This window comes from Dioscorea cayenensis, chromosome 20 (assembly GCF_009730915.1).
Source record: "Dioscorea cayenensis subsp. rotundata cultivar TDr96_F1 chromosome 20, TDr96_F1_v2_PseudoChromosome.rev07_lg8_w22 25.fasta, whole genome shotgun sequence".
Classification (NCBI taxonomy): Eukaryota; Viridiplantae; Streptophyta; class Magnoliopsida; order Dioscoreales; family Dioscoreaceae; genus Dioscorea; species Dioscorea cayenensis.
In genome coordinates, this window is record NC_052490.1 from 20,412,586 (window position 1) to 20,435,568 (window position 22,983).

The 22,983-nt window shown below is 33.6% G+C and overlaps 1 protein-coding gene across 1 annotated transcript; it reads left to right on the plus strand.

Moving 5' to 3' along the window:
- The first annotated feature begins 3,161 nt into the window (after window positions 1-3,161).
- LOC120251338 lies at window positions 3,162-21,854 on the plus strand. Its single transcript, XM_039259879.1, has 4 exons — window positions 3,162-3,380; window positions 3,453-3,678; window positions 4,625-4,743; window positions 21,636-21,854. The coding sequence occupies exons 1-4, from the start codon at window positions 3,162-3,164 to the stop codon at window positions 21,852-21,854; spliced, it is 783 nt and encodes a 260-aa protein (XP_039115813.1).
- The last annotated feature ends 1,129 nt before the right edge of the window (window positions 21,855-22,983 follow it).

The following is a 22,983-nucleotide window of genomic DNA, read 5'->3' on the forward strand; positions in this document are numbered from 1 at the left end:
TTCGAATATGTTGGCTAGACAATACGCGAAGAGGAAGTAAGGATAGATCCTTGGGCCCAGGGAATACGACCCTCTCATGCTTGCACAAGAGGCATTATTTGACGACTCTATGCGCTTGCGGACGAGTTCCCATCTCAAATATGCATTCTGTTTGAGAGGAAAGGTATACTACTTATTTGTTTAAAAGCTAAAAAATATGAGCTGTAAGATGATAGCATGAAGTAGGAGCTATTGTTTATAGCTTTATCAAATAAAACTATAATGTAATTTTATTAATTTATTCCGCAAGAATGAAGCAAAAATTGAATCTTCTAGTTTAGACATACTGAACAAGGAAAAGAAAAAGCAATACAACTAGAGTATTTATTATCTGAAAAAGTTGTTCCAAAGGCCAGTATGGTGCTTAATTTTGAAGAAGTTTATAATTTCTATATTGAGTATGCTTGGTTGGAAAGGTTTGGTATTACCAAAAGAGTACAAGCTCGGGTGATGATGAAAAATTTAAATATTATACACTTGCATGTGTAAGAAGTGATAAAGAATATCTATAGTAAAAAAATCTTTCAATCCAAGGCTATCAACTAAGGGTATGTTTGTTTGGCCGGATGTAAACTACATGTAATTGTAATTATACTTTTTTTTTCAAAATTTAGTGTTTGTTTAGCTGGATTTAATAACTTGAAAGTAGTCAGAAATGCAGTGTACATGGATTTTGTTGGATTTGGAACTACACCCAAAACAAGCGTAGTTCAATCTCCTGCACTTTGGATTTCAATAGAAAGTCTCTCACGTGGTGTCACGTGAGACAGGATGAAGAGGTCAAGGGATTCAAGCCACCACTTTCCCCACAATAGTACATCTCCATAAATTCCTCTCGATTTCCATTGTGACACTCTATGGAGGGTGCTTCATCCGGTGAGGCTAATATTTTCCTCGTGTGATAAAAAATCTACCACAAACTCCTAGGTTCCTTTTTATCCTTTTTGGGATTTTTTTAAATTGCAAGTTTATTTTTTTATTTTTTTATTTTTTTATTTTTGCAAAATCTAATCTTTTTATTGCTTCTCAAATTAAGATCTTGGCAGGACAATAAGAAAGTTCATTGATCTCATTCCTAGATTATCCGGTTTGTCTTTATCTTTTTTTTTTAACCTTGAAAATTTCCCCTTTTTTTGTCTTTATTATTTGCAAATTCTTCTCTTTTTTATCTTTTACTACTGCATAGATATGTGTAGATCTGCTAGGTTCATGTTTATCATCATCATCATCATCATCATCATCATCATTATTATTATTATTATTATTATTATTATTATTATTATGTCTTAGATTTGATTATTACTCTTCTTTGGTTGATATGAATGTGTGTTGATGTATGGATAATTAGTAGTTAAGATTTACTTACAATTTTGACATTTTTTTTTTGCGTGAGCAAGATGTTGAAGTGTTTATATTAAGAGTGAAATTATACTCAAAAACTCATGTTGGTTGCATAGTAAGTGTTTTTATGGGTGAAATAATAGTTATTACACATTAATGATAAGCTTTAGTTTAATGATTAAAAAAAATGTGTAAAAGTGTTGTATTTAGATTTGATTATTACTCTTCTTTGGTTGATATGAATGTGTGTTGATGTATGGATAATTAGTAGTTAAGATTTACTTACAATTTTGACATGCGTGAGCAAGATGTTGAAGTGTTTATATTAAGAGTGAAATTATACTCAAAAACTCATGTTGGTTGCATAGTACGTGTTTTTATGGGCAAAATAATTTTTGTAATGAACTAGTTATTACACATTAATGATAAGCTTTAGTTTAATGATTAAAAAAAATGTGTAAAAGTGTTGTAATTTCTAGTGTATTATCACTAAGGTACCATCCATGTTTAAAAATATATTTTAAAATCGTATGGATTAAGATATGAAGAAAGAATAAAGGGATAGGATTTACACCATAATAGTAAAGAGTCAATAAAGATATTTCTGAAAACATTGAGAAGATAAAGTAACCAAATATCCTAAGTGAGTCAATTGAGAGAACAACAAAAAAAGATAAAATTAGGTTTGAAATATGAAATATATTTAAAGATGTACGGACGTGTAATTTATTTATTTATTTATTTATTTTGAAAATAGGTACTTGTAAGTTCTAATTAAACATTTCAACTTATTTTACAATATATTTTAATATGGTCCCTGATCTATGTGAAAATTTAATGACTTTTCCTTTTCTACTATTAAAGGCTATATCATGATAAAGATTAATTTCCCTACAATGTTGATTAATTTAGTTTTGATCTACTTATCTTTTCTTTTTAAGTTTTATCTATCGGTTTGAATTTGTTCATACATGTTAATGATAAAATTTGGTGTAATGATGAATAAATGCCTGAAATATGTTGGCAAACAGATTAAACTTGTATAGTTACTTTGCATTAGTTGTCATAGATGGGACATTGTTGCATGTACGCTTAGTAGTACTAATTTATTTACTTTAGACTTTTTTTTAACAATAAGTTTAAGTGATCAACTTGGAAATAAAGTTATATATGAAATGTCTATGGGATTGTCTTTGTGTTGACACTATTATTGGTATTATTGTTGTGCTATTTCTCATTTTGGATTTGCTTTTCTAATTTTTATTTATGGTTGATTAGCTATGCTAATTTGATTGGTTATGCTAATAAAATGGTTTCTAAACTAGTTTTTATGAAAAATATAATCGATTTCAAGGCTTCTTATTATACATGGTGTGAGTGGGCAAAGTTTGACTTGGAAATAATTTAATTATAAAATAGTGATATAATGACATTATTCATTATGATTTTTATATTTGTTTTATATTCTGAAATTATTTATTCCTTATCAATCTTACATTAGATGGATCAATTTGGGGATGATAATGAATTGTACCTCTTGGAAGTAACAGTTTTAGCTGTGACCTATGTTGTATTATTATTGCTTCACAAATAAAGATAAATAATTTGCAGAGAACCATCACAAGAAAGGCTAGAAATAATGGAAAAGTATTTGTCTAGGTTGATAGATGGAAATGACACTACTAGCATCAACATGATTCACATAAACAAGTCTATTTTTTTTCAAACTATGATCAATATTGTGTCAAAAATGCCTTTTGAGTGATACATTACACATGAGCATGGAGGAGCAATTATTAATGTTCTTGCACGCCATAAGACACAATCAGCGAAACCGTGTTATTGCGCATAATTTCTTAATGTCTGGGGAGACCATTAGTAGTTGCTTTAATCATGTGTTATATGCTATTGATGAGTTGCGCCATGAATACGTGCGGCCACCAAGTACACAAATCCAACCATATATAGTGGCAAGGAGCAAGCTATATCCCTACTTTAAGGTATTTTTATATTAGACGTAAATTACATATAATTTTGTAAGATTAAATCTAACATAAACTATTTAATGTTAGGATTGTATTGGAGCCTTAGACAGGACACATATTTATGCTTCTATCCCAACATCTAAAGTAGCAGCATTTCGGGGAAGAAAACCTTACCCAACACAAAATGTTCTCGCAGTTGTTGATTTTGACTTGCATTTCACTTATATTCTTACTGGTTGGGAAGGATCAACACATGATTCTCTAGTTCTTAGGGATGGACTTGAAAGACCTAATGGGTTAAAAGTCCTAGAAGGTAACTTCTTTGTTTAGTGGATAAAAATGCTAGAGAATAATTTAAATGTAATGATTAAACTTATCACTTCATTTTACGTCTTGTAATTAAGGAGGTGTTACTTTGTTGATGCTAGATATGCCATAATACATGGTTTTATACCCCCTTATAGGGGTGTTAGGTATCACCTAATGGAGTTTGGCTCTCGGACACTTGCAAACCCTAAGGAGCTTTTTAAATTGAGACATTCATCTACATGTACCTCCATTGAGGGTGCATTTGCTTCTTTAAAGGGTTGCTTTAAAGTTCTCTCATCTAGGCCTTTTTTTCATTTTAAGACACACACAGAACTCATATTGGCATGTTGTATCTTACATGATTATATCCTCAACGGTGGCCAAGATGGCTTTATTCCCTCCAAGGAAGACTAAATACCACAACAGCCTTCACAAACCACCGTTAGGCAAGAAAGAGAAAAAGCACAAGAATTGGCTGCTCATCGTGATCAAATTGCAAATGAAATGTGGGTCAACAAATAGTTATATGTCTATATAATTATTACAAATTAAGGAATCATTTATTCTTCTGTTGCTTGCTTATTGTATGGTGACTTTGTAGTGGATAGTTATTTCTTTACTTGCACTAAACATTTTCTAGTATTTATATAAAAACAGTGACGTGTAACTTGATATTGGTTCTATTATTACACAACTAAATTATTTTAGTACTTGCTTAATTCAAATAATATTGTGCTTTGCTTTTATGAATTTACTACTTCACATATTATGTGAAATTAACAATTGTCATAGTTTGTTGTTTATCAAGTTTTATTACAAAATAGAAGGGTACAATGTAGAAATGGGTAGCCAAAATTCATCGGCTATGAAGCCCACAACAGTAACATTGGGACATAAGAGGTGGACACTAATTGAAAAAAGTTATTTAATAAGATTTATGGCGAGTCAAGGTGAACAAGGATTGAAAGTTGATAAAGGATTTAAGCCTCAAGCAATTCATGCAGCTATTCGAGCCATGAGAGATGCATTTGGGGTGACAGTTATAGAGGCTAATGTGGGTAATCATCGGGTAATACGAAGAAGGTGGGTAAGAATTAAAAAAATTAAAAGAAATGAGTGCCATGGGCTGGGATAACAACCTAAAAATGATTGTTATGGGTGAGACAAAGTTTAGAGATTATGGTAAGGTACTTGTTATATTGCACATTTATTTGTATCTTATTCAAATGTTAATTGACTATTTTAAAATTTATTTATTGACATACAAGTCCATGTGCAAGATGAGACATATTTGAACAAACTGATAGAGGATTATGACTTACTAGAAGCTATATGTGGCAATGACCAAGCTAGTGGCCATCATAGAATTCAATTTGAGAATACTATTGGTGTTGATAAGTGTTTAAATGTATATATTTTATTATATGTATTTTATACACTTAGTGTGTATTTTGTTAAGAATTGATGCCCGTTTTGTGCTTAATCGTGTGTTATTTACTTTCTAGGGCACAAAGAAACCATGGAGAACACGAGGACACGATTAGGCCAAAAAAAAGGAGAAAACCAGGTTTTGCAATATCTAGAGAGTTTTTGAGACAGAAACTTTTGTCCAACTTATGTGGCCTCCATACGGGTCCTTATCAGACCCGTATGCCCCCTAGTATTGATCCCGTTATACAACGGAATTTGGGGGCATTTAAGGCTTCTTCTAGGCCAAATGAAAGAGATTTTTCCTTGGTCTTTTGGGCCACCACCACTACACCTTCTTGAGCTTTTTCTGACCATCTTTCAGTGACGATCCTTGTGGAAAATGAGCACACATCATTACCTAGAGGGAGAGGAGCAAAGAAGAAGGAGTTGGAGTGAAGTTCTAAGCCATCACTGCAAACCATTCCAAGCTTCACCCATCAAGGAGATCGAGATCATAGAGGGAGTTTTCTTGCTTCTTTGTTGTATTTCTTTTCCTTGTATGTTGTGTAAGTATCTCTCATCATGAGGGATTAACTTATTGTGGTGTTTGGATTTGGATGAAATCTAGGGTCCATCTTGTGTGAAAACCTTGGATGTTGTTATTGTTTAATTTGATGGTTGTTTAAGATTCAATCTATTGTGCTTTGCATGTCTTGAGCTACAAATGGAGAAATCCGTAGTTCATTCTTGAATTGTATTTGTTGACATGAGAGCATGCTTATACTAAGTTATACATAGATTGAAAGGGGATACTTGTACCGACATGCCGAGAAATCGGGTGTTGGTAGCCCTCCAATGCTAGGTTTAAGCCAAAGGATAGTAGGTTTACTCCTATTTAGAGATTTTTCTTAAACTCATTTCAATCATAGGAGGGTTGATCTAGAAGAGATGCCGATCTCCACTGATATAGGATTAGGGGTTAACCGCAGAGAGATTGTGGTTAACCTATCTAAGAGATCTCTAAGTCTTAACTACCATCATTACATCTTTGAACCATCCTAGTTTGAATCTTAATGACAACCATAGGCGGATTCCTTGTTCGAAGATTCCCTTCTCATGCTTGACATTCCTTTGTTCATTTATTTATGTGTGCTAGTAGCCCGACCATAGATTAGTCAGTTTATTTTATTTTATTTGTTCTTTTTACTAAGAATTGTAGACTAGGTAATAGATGAAGATTGAGTAATAATACTTCTTTAGCCCCATGGAATATGACCCTTATGCATACATAGGGTATTACTTGGCGATCCTGTATACTTGCGAGAAATCAATCAGGTGTACAAATGGATTTCAACATAGAACAGGAAGAGTCTGACCATAATAATCATTATGATGATGTGGCTTTTGGAGAGATAAATGCACAGTGCAATGCCTCACTAGGGACCCAAAATCGAGGCAGCCCCTTACGAGACCCATGTCAGCTAACAAGCCCACAAAAAGGAAAAGCAAAGCGCAAGGCAAACACTGAATATGATGTAATCCATGAACTAGCCAATACAACCAAGATGCATTTGAATAATTTAAATCTAGTCAATCATTGAGCTTTGCAAAAGAGCTTTTGGCAGAATGTAAAAAACTGCAAAAGTATGGCTACTCTATAAGACAAGTTGGAATGGTATACCATAACTTAATGGGAGATAATGCAAGAGGTCGAATGTTCTTTGGAATGGATGATGACTTTCGCAAGATTTGGGTGGAATATTTCTTTGCATCTATTGGTCGAGACCTTTGAAATGTAGAAATGGTAAGAAATTCTTCATTACAAAATGTTATCCTTCTCATGTTCATTTTCAACTCCTATTTAGGGATGATTTATTTTTTATCCTCTTTTTTTCAGCATGAATTCACCAAGATTGGTGTATTTTCTCACATGTGGTGGACATCTCATGCCCTTTATATTCTACCATCTTTATCATATTTCTTCTCCAATGTACCTGTCTTATTTTTATTTATGTTTATCTCTAACTTTGAGACTCATGGATGTATGTAGTTTATTAGTAAATGGTATAAGTGTGATGTTTATAGATTTAATATGAATATGGACTCTTTAAACTAATGTGATGTTTATGAATTTAATATGAATTTAAATGGATGTTATGGATCTGATGGTGATGGCTGTTATATCTCTTCAATTTGATAATTCAAAGGAATGCATGTATAGTAATTGTTAATATGTATGCACTTTTCTTTAGACCTAGGATTGGCTATACTGGTGAAATTGTTTTAAAGGCTCTCTCAATAGAGGAATGTGTGTGTAAAAACCAGTTGTTTTTGTTGTACTTTTGTCAAGTATTAAATTTTGTTTTGATATTTATGTAATCAAATTTAATATAAAAAACATTTAATGAATATACATTATAAGTACTTAGAGAAGCATGTGGTGAGTGTAAAATGAAAAAAATAAAAATAAAAATAAAAATAAAAATAAAAATAAAGGCATGACATTATTTTATCTTAATAATAAAGGGTTACTATTATATTTTTATCAATACATTGTTTTAAAAATTCATAAAAGTGTAATATATTTTTTATAATTATTAATAATGACAATAATTTTTAATGAAAACATAATTATATATTAAATTAAGTAATTTTATACAAAATTATTTGTGTTACTATTAATAAGAATTACTTGTGTATTTATAATTAATTAAATTTAATGATGACCCAAGGTGAGGGTAACTTTACCAAGGGTGTTTATATCCTACAAATACATCCAACCAAACACATGTTTTCAAAATTTAGATTTACAAATTCTTCCAAACAAACACAAAATTTTGAAATCCAGTATTTTCAATTACAATCAACCAAACACCAAATTTGGCTTTCTTGCATTTTCAACTCTAGAATTTACAAAATACACTGTAATTAGAAATTTACTATACTTTCAATTACATCTAATCAAACGCTACCAAACAAATTGTCAGGGCAAAATTAATGTCATTGTTGGTAATGATGGGCGTTTACTATTTCTAGTACTCATTTAGAGCATAATCATGCACTTAGTCCTCACAAATCCAGTTTTCAAAAGTGTAACAAAAAAATGGATTCATATGTTAAGAGAAGGCTTGAACTAAATGATCAAGCAGGTATAAGTTTAAGCAAAAAATTTTCATTCATTAGTTGTTGAAAGTAGCGGATATGAAATTTAACATATACTAAAAAAGATTGTCGGAATTATATTGCAAAAGTAAAGGAGTTCAAACTTGGAGTTGAAGATGTTGAAGCACTTGGCAATTATTTCTCTTGTATGCAACTTAGAAATTCAATGTTTTTTTTATTTGATTAATATGGATGGAGAAGGCCATTTGAGAAATGTATTTTAGGCATATGCAAGGTCTATAGTGGCTTATGAAGCTTTTGGTGATGCAATATTATTTGATAGGATATACTTAATGAATAAGTATGACATGCCCTTTGCTCTATTTGTTGGTGTAAACCATCATAGACAAACAATATTATTTGGATGTGGTTAGAATACATGTTAGGCAAGGCCTCCAAGGTGATCATTATATATCAATGTATGGCTATCCAAGATGCAATTAGAATAGTCTTTCCAAATTCTCACCACCGTCTCTGTCTTTGGTATATTATGAAGACCATTCCCAAGAAGCTCAGAGGATAGACTAAGTACAAAGCAGTAATTTTTTTTTTTGAAAAACATCATTTACAAAGCAGTTGATATTAGAGAATTTGAAGGCATTTGGTTAAAGATGATAAAGAGTTATAATATTAAAAAAATTGAATGGCTGAATGTCTTATATAAAAATTGGCATCATGGGCTCTTATATATGACAAAGGAATTTTTTGAACTGTACCCTTGAAGCAATTTGTCGAGTAATATGATGATGCATTGAAAAACAAGATTGAAAAAGAAAAGAAAGCTAATTTTGCTTCTTTCAACTCAAGTTTTCCAATGATAACTGATTGTCATTTTGAGAAGCAACTACAAGAAGCTTACACAAATGAAGTTTTTAAGTTGTTTCAAGACGAGCTGAGAGGAATGCTATATTGCAATTTTACATTTGTCAATTCAAATGGTGTTCATGTATTTTACAATGAACTCTAATTTGATATTTAATGAACATATCTTTTATTTGAGTTTAGAGGAGTTATTTGTAGACATATATTCAAGGTTTTTATTTAAAAGGATGTAAAAGATATTCCATCTCAATATATTTTACCTACTTGCAGGAAGGATATTAAATGCGGGTATACTTATGTGATGAATTGTTATGATGACACACAAAGTAGTGAGCAAAAAACATGATATAACAAATTATGTTCTCATTTTTTTAAAGCTACTAAAATTGGATTAGAATAAACTAAGAAATATAATTTTCTGATGAAATGTGTGGGTGAGGCAATTGAGAAGCTAATAGATAATGCAAATTATTAGGAGAGTCATTCTAATGAAGTTCTACGATCGATGCTGTTGGAAGAAGAACGCCAAACAATAACTTCAACAACAAAGTTATTAACTCCTTTAAAGGTACGGAGTAAGGGCCGACTACCAACAAAGAGGAATAAGTTAAAAGTTGAAGAAATAATTATTAGAAATAGGAAAAAGGTAATTATAATTTATATCAATTTTTCTCAATTATTATTTGGTCTAAAACTAATGTTATTTCTTGTAGAAGGCCCAATCAAAGGGAATCGCACAAACTCAAAATGGCCCAAAAGTTGAACTTTGTACACAAGGAAGTGCAGTAATGCCATGTAATTCAATATTTATATTTGTTATGGTGTTACATAAAAAAAAAACCTAACATATTACACTATCATTTTTCTCTTAGATAGTACAACAATCTGGTTCTTCTTTAGGGTTCACAAGACCATGCAATAAATGGACATCTTCACACATGCATCATTATGAATAAGGTAAATTCACTTTATATATTTCACTATGGGATTATTAAAATTACCCACCATAACTTTTTTTATCTAGGTTTTTCAAACTGTCTAGGTAATCAATGTAATTTTTGTTGAGCAAGTGAGCTCTTGTAAAAATAATACTATGTTGTAATAATTTGTTGTTTCTATCTATTTTGTGATGGTATAGTTTTGATCTCTTTTGTGATGCTTCTTGAGAGACTAAAACTGCTATTAAAGGAGTGGGTTTACTCAATATAGATTTTAATAGGTGTATTTTGTTTGCAGGAAAATGGAGGTTGGCTCAAGTTTGTAGTTTCCTAAAATCAATGATGTGTCTACAAGAACATCGAGATATATTTTGTAGGAAAATGGAGGTGTATTTTGTTGATGTTGTTGAAAATCAATGATATGTTTCATATTTTGATGGAGTTTCTTATAATCAAGTTTGTAGGAAGATGGAGGTGTATTTTGTTAAAATGGCTTCAAAATTAATGATTATTAATTTTTTCATTAGATACATTAATTTCGTAGAGTGATTATTAACTTTATTGCAATGAATTCAAATACATTGATTTCAAATGGAGCCATGAAATTGATTCCCTGTTTGTATCTTATTTACTTGGATGCAACACTAGTACATCTCTTGTTTCTGTTGTCTACCACTAACAACTTTTCAACATGTTTTGCTTATTTCATGGCCTTGATATGTGTATAAAAGGTCACCAGATAGACTATTTCTATAGTCACTTGTAATCTTTGTATACTTCTTTGTGTCAATTAATTTTCACCACTTGTAATCTTTGTATATTACCTAGTAGCAAAGATCCTATCGACATGCCTAACCAAATTTTCTGCATTGTGATTAAGAAATAATTCATTTAATGATTACTGATAGTGATAGTACTTGGTCTACTATAATCTAGCTACGCTTATTATAGTTGCTTACCATTGAGTTTGAAGTTGGTAATAGCTCTAATTGGCAATCATGATTTTGAAAATTCTAATAATTCTTAATCACAAAACCAAACTTTCCACAATAGAATCATAAACAAATGGAAAAACACATACATGAACAGGTAATACAATTAGATACATGAAAAAAAATTTCTTGACAGTTTAGCATGTTCTTTATCAATTTGTGAATTAGAGACACAAGGAAAAAAATTCTCAAAAGAAAAAAAAAACTTGTAGAAACATACACCCAGCTTCCCGAGAGCCATTCTTTACAAAATAGAAAGTGAGATAGGAACCTTGTGAAGACTCAAGTCATCATCTCCATCTTGTTCCTCATGAATCATGAAGTGCAATATTGATGAAGGCACATCTAGATCAAGAATGCTATGATAGTCCTGAAACTAATTTAAAAAGTAATGCATATTGGTTGCATGAAAAACAATACTCCAATAATAGAACACCTTAAACTAAATCTAGAGTATGGATGTGTTAGCTTATAAATCATTAAAGGAGCAAATTACTATACCACCTTTACAGTGCTTCAGATGATTCATTCCTTAGAATACATATTACAAGCTTAAATAATGTAGAATGGAAAGCTCCATTTGATACTTACATGGCTGATTATCAAGGCCATTTTCAAAGAACAATCAGGTAAAGTTGTAGCACAAAGAGATTCGTTAAGCTACCTGCCGACCTTTCAATTATGAGTATTGATTTTACTAAAAAAGGCTTATATCAAATGGAAGCAAAATTTTCACTCACTCAAACAATATTTGAGAATGATTTTCATGAGGTGGCATTCTTCTAGATATGGAGATCTGAGACATCAAAGAAGCATCTCAATCAAAACAGCTTATGTCTTAGAAATTCAATCTACAGATAAAACAAACAATGCACATATAATTAGGGAAAGGCTATCTACCTTCACAATATGAGTCCAATCAGTTAACATATGAAGTTGGGATGCTTGTTCTTCAAGATTCTTATTGTAACTCCACTCCCATCTCAACAATTGTTGGATGAATTATCTTAATTCACCCTTCTCAACCATATTTATGGAGATTAGTCATGGATTAAGAACATTATAGATATGAATAAACCATAGAAATAAATAAGTGGGTATCAATATATATATATTATATGCAATTAGAAGATATATCAATAATACATAATGAAAACAAATAACATAAAACCTGCCAAAGTTTTTCATGGAAAGCATCCAGGTCAATCAGTCTATCCTTGTGCTCAGAATAATAATAGATACCACTAATATCGAATCTTGCTGGATTTTTAAGTAGATCTTCCACCTTGAAGAAAAAGACTGAACATTAAGCAAAAGAGCTTGAAAAAATGCAATCAAACCACTTGGAATAACAAATTTACCTAGGGTTTATATTTAAACTTCAACATCGGCTGAGGAAAGTTTAACATAACATGAGGAGATTCAAACTGAACAACCTTAAGCAATTCAAGCACCTAAAGGGAAAAAAATAATAATAATGAGAAAGCAGGACCAATGATGTTTGTTTGCTGATGATGGGTGATTATCATCGGCTTCTGTGGTGGGGGTTCATTTGGGGTTGAAAATGAAGATGGGATGGCGTAGGTGACCTGGTCTGTTTGTAGGCGATAGGTAATGGGGTTCATTAGCATTAGTGGCGACAACAATGATGGTCAATGAGCTTGGGTGGCAGGGGATGTGAGGTGGTGGGTGTGTGAAGACAAAGAGGGAAGGAAACAATTAGGGCATGACTTTTGTTTTTTTTGTTTTCTTTTAAATCATTGACTATGAGAGATAGAGGAGAATGGCGTGGATGCTAATAGGCATCCACATCATTTTTGTAAAGAATTCAGACAAGTTCTTCAAATGATATATCATTACTCTTTATTTTATCAATAATGATAATTAGGACAAAAAGATAGGTCGAATTGGTAGTCCAAATGACATGGATGAAGACTTGGCATTGATAAGTGTCTGTTTGTACATATTTTAAGTTGATATTATACATAGATTAAGCATGACTTTTATTAGTTGTATGTGCTTATTTGGTGTTTTTATATTCATTTATGCAGCTAGGGTGTGTGTGTGGGCCCCATAAGAGCATAGTTGGCTATGTAGAGTAATTTTAGGGCTTTTGAGCAGAAAATCAGCCCAATTCGAATAGCAGATGACTGCGTCACCAACCACACAACCATCAAAGTTTATACGTGCATGATACATGACTGTATTTGTAAACAATACTGTACTGGATTACTACAGCATAAGACTATAGCATGATACTATAGCTGAACAAGGCAAAAGACAAAGAGACACACGGGCGTGTGGAAAATTCCACATGGCTGTGTAAAGGCGCAATATGACTGAATATAAGTCATCTCTTTGGCAAAAGATGGGGAGTTGGTTTTTGGTTTTTGAGAGCTAGGGTTTGGGAGGATTTTGGTTACCCCTTTAAGGCCATTTTGGGTCTAGATCTCACGTATTTACTAAGAGGGAGCCAAGCATAAGAGGTTGAGAACATCAAAGGAGCCATTGTAATGAAGATCTCAGCGGCATCATCAACAACTAATAAGTGATAAATAGTTCATATTTTCCATATCATTTATATTACATTCAGCATGGATTCTGACATGTTTAGAACCTAATTAGTACAAAAGTTCATTCTTTTGTTCACCATAACCTTTATTTCTACTTTAGGGAAAAAGATGGCAAGTTGTTGAATCAGAGCTTCACCACGACACACAACGATCATGGCAACATATCACCATGACCGTTGTCAAATCTCATGACTACTGTTATCAAGCTTTGGCAGCATAGAACCACTGGAAGCAACACAAGAGCCATAACAATCTTATAATGGCCATTGCAAAAACCCATCATGACCGTGATCTAGCCACATAACACCTAGAGAACCATGATAGGATGTGACTTGGAGGCCAAATAATAACTTATTCACCACGGGTATCACAATGCCCATGGTGAGGCCGTAGCGGGCTCGATCCTACAAATACTTTCAGTTTTTCTAAATTCAAAGAGATCATTTTGCCAAATAAGGTAGCTGGAGTTCTAGAGATTTGAGCCATTGGAGACAACTTTGAAGCATATTTCAGTAGATTCTAGCTAGTTTCTCAAGGATAATTAAATGATCATTGTTAGAAAAAGGTGTGTGAAGACGTTCGACATCATTTTGTCAATCTTGGGATCCTCTCGCTCTCAACCTTGGCAGACCTATTGGAGGGAATTAGTTTAAGGATTCTTTAAACGCTTATCTATTCTTTGGTCTTATGGTTCTCTCTTGTTTTAATGTTTTATTTTATGATCCATAAGAACCTAATTTGAGGAGAATTGTATGTCTAGGTCCCTTGACTATTGTTTATGAATCTTGATAGGTAATTCAATAACTCTTTCTAGTTTTTTTGTGAATCATTGCATGTTTGCTTGAATGATATTCTTGTTAATGTGGATGAGGATGATATGCCCCACAGTAGGAGACCCATGCTTTGTTAGATCTATGCATGCTCCAAGAGGTTAGGTTTGCTAGATCACTGGATTAGGGATTGATTACCCCTTAGGATTAGAGTTTGATTTGTCCTTTCTAGAAGAATTCTTATACTTAAGGCAAACATAAGAGACTCGGGTAAGAAGAGATTTCATCTTATGTTCCTAGTGATTTAGACCTAGTTGCCAAGAGATTGGGACTAGTAGGCCATTGAATCCCCCCGGTCCAATGCTAGAATACGATTATCATACTCAACCGCTATCATAAATAATAATCAAGATAACTGTCATACATCTACTCAACTTCTTCCAATTTTGCTTAATGATTCTCCAACTGTATTATGTAATAAATTATAGAAGTAGATTAAAGAAAGATTGTAAATTTTTAGGCTACTGATTAAGTGAAAAGGAAGTAATTGGACCCTCTCATTGTTGCCTGGGAAATACAACCTTTGTGCTCACCCACGAGGTATTACTTGATGACCTGTACACTTGTGGTATTAACGGACTTATTGTAATATTATTTGCACATTTGCACAGTTATTCTAACACACCTCAAAGTTGTCCATCAACAACCATTCGGAGTTACTATTTACTAGAGGAGATTTCTTGTCTAGAGGGAGTTTTCTTCTTCTTTTTATGCACTTTATTCCTTGGTGTGTGTATGTGTTCCTCTCTCATGAGGAACTAAGTTATTTGTGTATTTGGGCTTGGATGAACCCTATGATTTGTATATTTGTATGATTTACTTTTGTCTTCCTTAATTTGAGATATTTGTTGAGTTTCATCCTCATGTTTCTAATGCCATACAATCCATGTCAATAAGAGATCGATTGTATATTTGAATTACTCTAGTGATGAGAGAGATCACTACTAGGGTTAGATCTACTGAGGTTGAAGAGAGTTGAGAGGGTGAGCCGTGAGCTAGCGGAGTGTCTCCTTTCCCTTCCGATTTGATTTCCCCTATCTTCGCATTCCACAAGCTCTTTGAAATCATATGTGCTGTAAGGCATTGAGAGAACTCTATACCGGGACCTCGCATAGGATTAGGGATCTTTTGGTTAGAGATAGAGTCTGATCTACTTTCAGGAATTGGGTTAATCAAGGGTTCCCTAGAGCTTTAAACAGTCATAGGTGGCATAGGCAATGAGAAAGATCACTGTCGGGGCCTCATATAGGACTAGTCACTGGTGGGCTTGAGAAAGGGACATGTGTGTATTAAGATACCCGTAACCTAACTTGTCTCAATTAGGAAGCATTAGTTAAGTCTCGTGCCTTAGTAAAGTCCTAGGTAGATTCCTTGTCCAACTTATGTGACACTCCCTTGTGTGTAAATTGCATATGATTGAAGTCCAGTCCTCATTTGTGTTAGTTTCGTTTCATTCACTATTTTTATCTGGTTAAATAGTAGAAGAATACCTAGTACTAGTACTCTCTAATCCCTATAGATTCAGTTACCCGATCTTTGGGTACACTTAATTACTTCACAAACCCATGCACTTACAGTACACATGCAAAGGGTATGTCAGACATCCATGCCATCATCCACATCTCTCTCTCTCTCTCTCTCTCTCTCTCTCTCTCTCTCTCTCTCTCTCCTCTTTATTAGTTAAACCTTAAATAGTAAATTAAAAACCCCTCTCTAAATTTTAAATCTCAAACCCTTTTAGGGGGGTTTGCGGTTTACTATTTAGGGTTTAAAGCTTAGGATTTAGGGTTTATATTTTTTGAATTTTGGGTATAAGATTTTATAATATTGGTTTAAGATTTTAGGGTATTAATTAGCATTTATAGTTTAGTATAAATCCCTAAACTTTAAAAAATTATAAAATTTAGATTATAAAAAGAAATTAAATCTTTTTCCCAAAAAGAGAGAGATAAAGAATGACATGGATGATGACATGGATGTCAACTATATATATATATATATATATATATATTTACTAGCATGAATGCTCTTGCTTCCACTACAGGATTCATCTAATGATGCGAATTGTAAAAAATCAAATCAAATAGCAAGATGGCACTGCAAAGCAATAGCATAACTTCAAAACCAAATAAAGATGTTATCATAACTCCAAATAGCATAGGAACTCTATTAATAACTCAAAGAAATGCCCAAGAAGGTATTACATACTTGTTTTAGAAACCCAGTCATACCAGTAGAAGTCTATGCTATATTTCTTCTATTGATTTCTTGCAAATTATCCAAGTCATTATTAGGGGAACATAAAACTTGGCACTGTGTGAATTGTGAATTACAATATATGGAAGCATTTTTGTTCATCAACAAACCTTCAAATATAAATAAATTTGACTTACATCGCTTAATAACAATATAAACAGAGTCTTTCATAATGGATCCATTTTCTTGCATAGGACTTGAATCACTATCACATGTGTTACTAGTCCCATTTCCAACTATCTCTGCTAGAAAAAAAAAAGAAAAAAAATTAAACACAATCAATACATAATAGCGAAGTATGGAGGCTTCTCAAGATTGGGTTCTCTAAATAATTGATGTTATAAGATATCAATAAGTGTTTAATGAGTTCAGGAATTCACTTTAATATTTGCCAGTTTGAGCTTTTTGAGGAAAAGCATTTAATTGAATAGACAATTTGATGGCATTGCAGAATAATATATGTCTAGCAAGTTCCCACTATTCAGTTACATATTACAATAAGTCTCAACAACTATATTACCTATTGTAATATGACATAGGACTTTCCTAGATAAGAGGTTTATTAGTTTAAACATGTGAATCTCTTCAGATATGTGTAGGTGGCAAGACTTGAGGTGAGAAACTTCATTTCTCTCAATAATACTAAAAAATTATGGCTTCTATATTTATTGAAAAGGTAATTTCTTGCAAAAAGTGCAATGCAAAATTTGTTCTATCACTCACAAACACACACACATAGAGAATCAATCATTCAAAAAAAATGTCATAACTTCTCATATTTTCATAAATTCTTTGATTTCACTTTTTCTTTTGCTTTATATTCAAGTGTACCTTGTTCATTTATTTGGTATCAGCAATTTGGAAAACAATAGCAGAAATTATTGCACCATTTATACATAAATAACAATAGATAGCTAATGGCGTAGTAATTCTAACCTCAGAAACTTCAGAATTTTAGAAAAAAAATTTTGTATATTGATTCATAGTAATATATCCCCAGTTGAGTAACTGGAATCTCTTTTTAGAATTTAAGTGAAAACAACCACTACTTGGTGTAGTGGAATGTTATGAGAATGGTGAATATAATAGACCCAGGGTCAGTAGTACAGTTACACTACTATTCATATAATGTGGAACAATGTATAAATAATGTCCATTCACTGTTCACGGGCCCCTTGTGGAGGATGTTGTTTTCCTCTCCTCCAATGTTGTATGGTAGATGGGATTTATTAACTCAGTTTGACTACTTAAATATCTTATAGGCCTACACATAGTAGATCTCTAATCACCCCATGTGATGTTTGGCTAAGTTAATAAATATGTAGGGGGTCGTTAAATCATTGTAATTGATTCACCACCATGCTTGCCTGTCCCTTAACAACCCCTTGTGGGGTGGCGCTTGTTGCTAGGGGTGTAATCGATCTATTTCGAGCCGAGTAGTAAGCTACTTTAGCTCGAGCTCTGTTGAAAACTTACTGTTTGATACTTGGCTCAAACTAGATCGAGTTTTATTTTTGTAGCTTGAGCTCGACTCGATACATAAATCGAGCTACTCAAGCTCATTCGATTAAGCTCGATTAAGCTCGATGAAAGCTAATAAACTCAATTTGATCATAGATAATTTAATACTCAAACTCGAATTCGGGCTCGAGCTCGAGCTCGAACTCAATTATATATAAAACAAACTAACTTATAATATATACACACAAATACAACTACTCGATTAAGCTTGTGAGCACTCAAATCAAGTATTAAGATGCTCGAACTCGGCTCACTCGACTACTCGAGTTACTCGAGCTCAAGCTCAACTCGACCCTAAGCGAGTCGATTTCAAGATTTTCCCGAATCGAACTCAAGTAGCTTGCGAGTAGTAGTGTATCATTTACACCCCTACTTGTCGCTTTTGTTGAAAAAAATTTAAGTGAAGTGTACAAACAAAATAAATTACTCATCTTAGTACTAAAGGTAGCACAAAAATGAAGACGAGGCCTTACTACTTTAAAATTGAAAAGGCCATCATCATCCTCAAAAACATTTACTCAAACTTAAGTAAGTCTTGAATCTACTTAAATGGTCCACATAATATTAGATTAATTGTTTATACTAGAATTTAGTTTGAACAACATATGCTCATGAATAAACCTATAACCTTGGTGTAATTCAAAGTTGAAATTCAGGCAATTGAAGTTGTGCATTTGAAGTAGAAATGTTAGCATAGCATGTTTATTGAAAGAAAATTAAGAATGATATATAAAAAACTTATTCAAATATTAGAAACAATTAAAATATATGAAAAAAAGTATATTACATGGAATTGAGACTTTGAGTGCACTACCAAGAGGCAAACCATTGATAGTTGTAACTGATGTCTTGCTTACACTTGATAACATATAAGAATAACACCACCTTCAATGTATAAAACTATTTGATCTAATTCAAAATGTTTGTGACAATAGATATAACTAACATTTGTTTGCTTAGTTGATTAAAAAAAATTGAATTAGGAGCTAGAAGCACAAACAAAAACTGAAATTATGGATAAATCAATAACGAACGAGGAAAATAGTACATAAGAAGCTGAAGATGATAGGTCGTGTGTCTTATGGCATCTTACGGTGGTAAGTCTAGCCTGTAAGGTTTTCTGTCTTGATATTACGGTATAGCTTACGACCATAACTGTTGAACTGTAAACTTCTCTAAATTGTGCTTGCGATCCCCCCTTTACGAGAGTATAATGGTCCCTGTAAACTCCTATGTTTGGCTCTTATGGTTTGGCTTATGCCCATAAGTCCCTCTGCCTAGTCATTATTGATAAGTGTCTAAATGTATGTATTTGAGTGTATGTATTTGTTACCTCTAGCATGTATTTTCATTATAATTGATGCCCGTTTTGTGCTTAATCATGTGTTATTTGCTTTGCAGGGAACGGGAATGCCATGGAAGACACGAGGATATGATTTGGGCAAAAAAGAGAAGAAAACCAGGTCGCGGTACTTCAGCATATTAACTGTAGTAAAGTACTGTAGCAGTGGCACTTTAGCATCAACACTTCAGCAACATTACTGTAGCTGCCACTGTAACACTTGGAGAGTTTCAAGTCAGGAATTGAATCATGGCATACGGCCTCAATGCTGCCCGGTATATAGCCATTGAAGAGAACAAGTTTTGCTTGAAGGCATACTGGCTCAATGAGGTGCTCATTGAGCAAGTATATATACTATTCTGAGTGCATTTGTGGAGTTTGCCTACACCAAACAGTGTCCATGAGGAGCTCTATGAGGACCTCATGGAGCCAGTATACCACCTGAATGAGGTCTTCATAGAGAGAAGTATACCACCCGGGATTGAACTCATAGAGAGTGGTATACCACTCGGGATGGAGAGCATTTTGAGGGGATGATGAGTGGTATATAGGGTGATTTTGGGGAGGATTGAAGGGGCTTTTTGCAGACTTTTGGGCAGACTTTGGGAGACCTTTTGGGGACTTCTTGGCAGCCAACACTTGGGAGGAAGAGGAAGAACGAAGACACCATTTTGGAGAGTGTTTTAGCTTGATGCTTGGGAAGATCAAGGGCTTAAACTTCTAGGGGATGCTTCATCATCAAAGGAGGAGAAACATTCGGCCAACCTCGGGTTATAGGAATCATCATTCGGCCGGCATTCTTCATTCTCATCATCATTCGGACTAGGGAGTGTCATTTATGCATTTACTTCTTGTTTTTGTTGAGTTTGAGATGTTTGTTTGTATGATGGCACACTAGACCCCCCAAGGCTACCGGATGTCGGTAAACCTTGGGGGATTCATCTTGTATTTTGGATGCTACACTTTTATTTAGAATGCATTGGTGTGATTTATGGTTTGACTCATTTTGTGTTTCATGCCTAGAACTATTATGTGGAGAAATCCTTAGTTCTTGTTTGAGTTGTACATGTAGACATGACCTAATCACGTGTACTAGATCATTAATGAGCTAATGCTGGTATTTGTTGACCAACATACCGAGATATTGGGTGTAGGTAGCCCCTCCGAACCATGAGGATAAACTTAGGTTAAGTGTATCCTTGTTGTGTGATCTCCATTCACTTAATGCAATTGTAGGAATATGATTAAAGAGAGATCCTTGTCATCATTTGTACGTGATTAGGATTAAACCGCCAAGAAATTGGGGTTGAACTATTGTTGAGGTCCATCGGTCTAAATCACCTTTGCCTTATATTCTCATGCATCCATATATCATGATGACCCCTCTTGGGAATCCTCATCCCTAGGCCTATTCTTATCATCACTGCTCTTGTGATTTTCTTGCTTATCTTGGAGTTGTTACACTTGTGTTTTATATTTACAATCTTGCTTTTATTAGATTAGTATACCATGCTTGAATTGTAAGGTTAGAAAGTGAGTGATGGAGGAGTAATAGGAGCTCCTTAACCCCATTGAATACGATCCTTGGACTTTTGCTCAAGGTATTACTTGGCGACCCCGTACACTTGCGGGTGAGCATACAACCATGTTTTTGGCGCTGTTGCCGGGGATACTTAAGGAATTCTAGGAAACTTCTAGCTTATTGCTCTAACCATTTTCTTTTCTTCTATTTCTTATTTTCATTTGTTTTACTTCTTTTTGAGCTTAACTTTTTTTATCTTTCTTGACTTTGCAAGGTACTGTGCATGACATGAGCAAATCCATCAAATCTAGTTGTACCTGACAGTGAGATTGAAAGAACCATACATTGACGATTAAAGGAGGTTGGAGAGGATTCACATGGCAGGTTGGGATTTTGCACAAGGGGGTGACCAAATTATGGATCATATTTGGAATGATTGGCTACCACCAAGACAACACTTATTCCACATACAAGACAACTATGCCTCCATATTTAAACCATGGGAAGGCTCAATTACAGCAGATGAAAATAATATCTGGAAGGCAATGCTCACGAACTTCATGAATTCTGGTAAAGTACCATCGAAATAAAAGGTTGGTTTCCCGACTAATTTGACTGCACTGGACATAACAAAACTACAAGCATCTCAGTCGATTTCGGTAGATGAATCTAGTAGAGATCAGGGGAGAGAAACTGAGTCTATTGTGCAATCTGTGTATGACATCAATAGTAGTTCTGGTGAAAGCTCAGTATCTGCAGAAGAAGAGGAGCTAGAATTAAAGAAATTACCTGACATGCTGACATCAAAGTGACATGCTGACAAATAAAAATCTTAAACCTTTAACAGTGGAAGCACCTGAATTAGAATTAAAGAAATTACCTGAGCACCTTGAATATGCTTTCTTTGGAGAAAGAACTCAGCTTCCAATTATCATTGCCTCAAATCTTATAGTTGAACAAAAGTGAGATTTGGTGAATGTCTTAAAAAAACACAAGAATGCAAAAGTGTATGTGTATTAGTAATACGAAGTATTCTTTTCTTATAATCAGCATTACTTTTTCTCAGATTTTATCGCTTATACATGTGTATTTATGTTTTTTTGTGCATGTGCGGATTGTGGAGAAAAGTATATAAGAAAGAAGCCAAACTAAATCATGAAGGCACTTTATTGATGAAATCTTGGAGTGAACAAACGTGAAGACACAAGTTGTTCTCAAAGACACATGACTGTGTGCCAACCTCTATTGTGTTGAAGCAAATACGTGGTTTAGAGAAGGAAAAAACAGTCACATTCGCGTGTTCCGACTTGTGCAAGGCTAGTAAGATCATCAATGTGACTTTTATTGAAGACGCAACATGATCTACCATATGGATGTGTGCCCATTCATGTGATCTCAATGAAGAGTGTGGATTCGGGAGCATTTTTGTGGAGTACATTAGTAGTTTACTCTAGAAAATTACTGTAACAGTTGTTGTTCACAGGCCACAGAAAACTGAATTTGGCTAAGCACTTTCAATTTTCCTTCTTATGTGCTTTAATGTTTTCTTTTCCATGAGGATAAGAAAAAGCTTAATTGTGTGTGTATGTGTGTGTGTGTGTGTGTGTGGGGGGTTTGATAAGTACTTGCGTATTATTAATACGAAGTATCCATTTCTTACAATGAGCATTATTTTTATAAGATTTTATCGCTTATACGTGTGTATTTATGTTCTTTTGTGCATGTAGAGATTATGGAGACAAGTATAGAGGAAAGAAGCCAAAGTAGATTGTGAAGGTATTTTGTTGATGAAATCTTGGAGTGCACAAACGTGAAGACACAATTTTTGCTCAAAGATATGTGAGTGTGTGACAACCTCTATTGTGTTCAAGCAAATACAAGGTTTAGAGGAGCACAAAGACAATCACATTCGCGTGTTCCGACTTGTGCAAGGCTAGCAAG